The 5,000-nt window shown below is 30.4% G+C and overlaps 1 protein-coding gene across 4 annotated transcripts in view; it reads left to right on the top strand.

Moving 5' to 3' along the window:
• The window catches only part of LOC135209569 (protein Aster-A-like), a 241,158-nt gene that overhangs the window by 219,997 nt on the left and 16,161 nt on the right, over positions 1-5,000 (top strand). For all 4 annotated transcript variants that reach the window (XM_064242236.1, XM_064242237.1, XM_064242235.1 and 1 more), the window contains one exon: positions 4,118-4,221. In XM_064242236.1, the coding sequence (XP_064098306.1) occupies positions 4,118-4,221 (104 nt within the window). The remainder of the gene's footprint in view (positions 1-4,117; positions 4,222-5,000) is intronic.

Genomic DNA, 5,000 nt, shown 5'->3' with positions numbered 1-5,000 from the left:
TATGCAGACTTGATATTTTTTTTTATTTTACTTGGTGCTTTGTGTGTGTGTGTGTGTTTAATTCGTCACTGAATGTTGAATTTGTCACTTAGTTACTAGGCGTTTTTCCGTTATTTGTGGGAAAGGTTTCGTAATTGTTACCTTGCTGTTTTAGATATAGATCTTGATGAGTTGGGATTATAATTACTCCTTTATTTGGGGGAAAGGTTTCGTAATTTTATCTTCCTGTTTTAAATATTGATTTTGATGCGTTGGGATTCTAATTATTCCGTTATTTGGTGGAAAGGTTTCGTAATTGTTATCTTGCTGTTTTAGATATTGATTTTGATGAGTTATGCTTCTAACGTTAGTGGTCACTCGTCCAAGTATTGACCGTGACCGTAAGATTTCATTGATCGCGACATCATTTGCAGAGCGAAAATGCGAAACAAAACTCTATTTTTAACCTTTAAACGCAAGAAATGTTTATCGTAGTAGTATAGTACTAATGTTGATGCTTAATGTCATTTGCGAAATATATATTCATTGATTCTTTTCATACTTATGATTTATTCTTTATCATTTTTCACTTATTTTATTCTGATAGTCAGGATATGTGACCGCACATTTTGACAAATATAATTGTTTTAGTGAATTTGGCAATTTACTTATTGGCCAGATTTGTAAAAATAAAATAAAAATAAAAATAAGTTCCGAGTAATTTCCTGAAGCATTATTTTACCTTCATTAATGCTTTTATTATTGCAGCTGAAATTTCTAATTGAATAGATATAAATTATGATTACCATTCGTATGCATCATTATCTGAAATTGATAAGAATTATTGCCTTCTGCTTCTAGTGGTGGAAGTTCAGTCTTAGTAAATATTAATCTCACTTTGACTTTGGGCTACATTTCACCCAGAAACACTTTTATAGTTGGAAGTTTTGTATATATGAATAAATTCAATTAGTCATACCATTGAAAAGATTGAAAAGGCCGACTAATATTCAAGATAACGCAATCGCACTAAATCCTGACGTACGCCAATTAAAAGATGACTGCAGCTTTCACAATAGAAATCATAGCAATATGAATATTTTTGTCATCTCAGACCTTAAAATTAGTATTCATCTTTCACTCGTTCCTGTCAATAAATAAGTCATTTGACCGACAATCAGACGAATCGATGCTAAATTCACCGGATTTGCGCAGAATTCACGAAGTCTATGAGGGACCAATTAGCGGATAAACTCTACGGATATCAGTAGCCACGTTTCATTATCCCGCGTGCTCGCCTCGTGTTCACGACAATAATTATTATGAGTCGTTTCGGAAAAATATTAAGCATTTTATTCAATATTAAGAATATTTTATTTAGTGCTAAAATTATTTTAATTAATACTAGACCATAATATATAATTTGACAATATATGTCAGTCTGATAAGAGGAATAAGTCAATTCTTCATAATAACTAAATATTAACCTAAGGTGTAATGCCCTTGTTAAATATAACTATTAGTTTTTTTCACCCGTTTCTTTGTCTGCATGCTGTTAACGTTAACTAACTATGCGGTCTCATATTTTTATAGTTAACCTGTCTAAAATTCACAGTACTAAACCAAATATATTTGACGATACCTGCAAAGAATTCGTTCGTAACTGACACCAATTCATCAATTTCACATCTCTTCTATTTGACGTAAGTTTTCATATATTTAAAAAAAAAAATCAGGGAGAAAATGTATTTTGGCAATAATACCTAATTGTCTTCCTCCTCATTCTATCTCCTTTGCTTCGGTCTATTTTGTGGTTGTTGTTGTTGTTGATGTTGTTGCTTTCGGAGGGTAGGAAAGGTCTAAAGAGGTACCTATAGAGGATATTTATGATATATTTATAAGAATTAAGATGTAATAAGTAAATAATGTGCATGTTGAACAGTACAGAAAAATAATTTCTAATAAAATATAGGGTATTTATTTAAATTTTCGTTGGTAAAACAAAAACAACGCTCTATTTGCCTTGTTTAGATTCTCTCGTAAGAGAAGACCTTTAGATAGAAAAAGCATAATCTCGTGCCGTTGTAATTCTGGCTCTATGATAAGAGACGATTCGGGAAGATATGAAAAATAATTGCATATAATAGAGTATACGCGAAAGAATAAACGCTATGACGTTACCATAAAGGATGTATATTTATGAATAAATATGGCTATATACTTATGATGTTCAAGACAAGTGAAATCCTGTTTTTTATTCGTAAACTAGTAATCAGGGCCCACCAACGTTGCGTGTATTCTCCCCTTCTTAACCCATTTTAATTACGGTTATGTTTTCGCAAAGGATAAAGATTTCGTTCTCCAAAATGCGAGATAAGTCAGTCATTGCTGGTAGGGCAACGTAGCCATTAAGGTTAACTTTATGTGAGTTTTATCATCTATTTGCAAGTACAATACATTCGAGTTCAACTCCTTATACCACTAAAACGTTATTTACTTATACTGCAGCAATGTTTGTAGAGCAATTGTGATTAACGCCTAACTACTTTTTTTTTAGAGTATCTCATTTTCATCAGTCACCGTAGGGAGCTAGTGCCGTCAGTGCACCTTACGTGGTGCACTGTAGGAATTACGGCATGTCTTGACAGCGTCCCTTCGGTCCCTAGCTACAAGCCCTTACCATTTTTTTTACTGTGCCTCCGTCGGCATTCTCTTTCTTCACTGTTACTTTCCACCTTCTGACAAGTGTTTCATGGTTCAACTACGATGTTTTCACCTTTTAAACCTTATTTTCTGTCAATTTCCATATCAGCGCTGAATGACCAGCCTCTGGCCTAAATTTCACGTTCCCTCCCTCGTTAGTAGCGTGATTACGGTGCTGTACTTCTGTAGATCTTGGAAGATAAGCACAACAAGGAGTTACTATCCTTCATGTTGACGTCATAATGCAGATGATTACGGCGTGTTGCCAACACGCATGACACGCGTATTCCGCGCTACTTGAAAGGGAGAATGAAGGAGTATGTTCCCAAATAAATATTTCTGAAAATATATATATTTTTTTTCAAAAATACATATATCTCTTACATTGACTTCTCGATTTTGTTTCAGTAATCGAAGGGTAAACTTGCCTTTATTAGTTTTCTGCGAATTTCGTTCTTGGTTTTTTGTTTAATTAAGCATTTTTTTTTTTCAAAAATACTTATATATATTTCATACATTGATTGTTCACTTTTGTCTCAATGATGGAAGGGTCAACTTGCCTTTATAGTTTTATACGATTTTCGTTCTTGGTTTTTTTTAATAGACCGTTTGAATGTTTTTATATTAAGTATGGTATCTATCACGTTTGATCCATTAAATCTGGATTTATTTATTCCGTGTGTAGTGGAAATGGAATACCTGTCACGCCCTGTATCAGGTAGAATGACTCAGAATTGGTCATTTTCACAATTTGAAAACATTTGAATTATACATCAATACCCGGTCACAATATAATTTAATTTATCGTAGTATTATTGTTCCTTTTCTTGCTTCTTTGTTATATTTCACTTATTCATTCATTTGTTTTTATTTATTTATTTTTAGTCGTATGCCAAACTCTGTGTGTGGGAGCTGCCCAAAGTCTTAATTATACTAATAATAATTAGTATTGAAATTATTAAATTATTATTCAAGCACTCATATGAAATGGGCCAAATAGGAGCAGAGAATATGTATCTTTTGTTAATTCAGTAACCTCTATTCATATAATCGTCTGTTTTTCAAAAGGCGGGAGAATCTGTCTCTTGCATTTATCCGCCTTCGTCGTTGTTTTTATTCTCTCTCTCTCTCTCTCTCTCTCTCTCTCTCTCTCTCTCTCTCTCTCTCTCTCTCTCTCGTGTGTGTCAAATAAACCTGCATTGACACTACCAATAATACGTCGTATGTAGCCTCTCTCTCTCTCTCTCTCTCTCTCTCTCTCTCTCTCTCTCTCTCTCTCGTGTGTGTGTCAAAAATAGGCTGCATTGAAAATTTACCAGTAATACGTCGTACGTATCTTGAGCTTACAAAGCAGCCCTTTTATTAGCCTTGAAATTACGGGAATTACTGATTTAACGTCCCATATTTACTCAGCGTATTCTTTTTTCCTTTACAGATTTCGCGTGTGCCTTGGTCTCGGACATACTACTTCAGGGAACGCTCTACATCACCCCCAACTACTTCGCTTTCTACTCGAAAATCTTCGGACACGTCAGTAGGGTAGGTATTCGTTTAGTTTCCTATTTTGAACGATGCATTTCTCCTTTTTTTTTATTATTGTCATTTTTTTTTCATTTTTATTATTTTTTCATTTTTACTTTTGTTTAATTTTTATTTTTCTTACTTTTATTCTTATTACTTTTATATTTATTTCATATTTTTATTTTACTTTTTTATTATTTTTACTTTTTTTATTACTTTTATACTTATTTGTTATTATTTTGATTTTTATCATTTTGATTTATACCTGTATTTATATTATTTTTAGTGTTATTTATATTATTATTATTTCGTCGTTTTAATATTATTTTTATTTTTATTTTTTATTCCTATTTTATTATTATTTTATTATTAATATTTTTAGTATTTTGATTTTCAAAATTAATATTATTTTATTTCATTTTTATTTCTATTTGTAATATTTTAATTCGAATATTTTTATGTTTATCTTTATAATTTTTATTTCGATTTTATTATTATTATTATTATGTTATTGTTTTTATTTTTATATTTTTATTTTTTGTTTTATTATTATCACTTGATTATTTTATTTAATTTGTTTTTCAATTTGTTTATTATTTTAGTAATTTTATTGATGATTTTATTATTTTATATTCATTTTCATTGTTATTGTTTTATTATTATTTTGTGTTTATTGTTATTATTAGTAATTTTATTATTAATGTTATTTTTATAATTTTTTATATATGTTATTATTATTTTATTATTTTTCATTTTTGTTATTTTTCCTTTTACTTTTATCATTTATTAATTTGGAC

Source organism: Macrobrachium nipponense, chromosome 38 (assembly GCF_015104395.2).
Source record: "Macrobrachium nipponense isolate FS-2020 chromosome 38, ASM1510439v2, whole genome shotgun sequence".
NCBI classification, from domain to species: domain Eukaryota; kingdom Metazoa; phylum Arthropoda; class Malacostraca; order Decapoda; family Palaemonidae; genus Macrobrachium; species Macrobrachium nipponense.
Note: the sequence above shows the minus strand (reverse complement) of the source record. Positions and strands in the feature narration are given on the sequence as shown.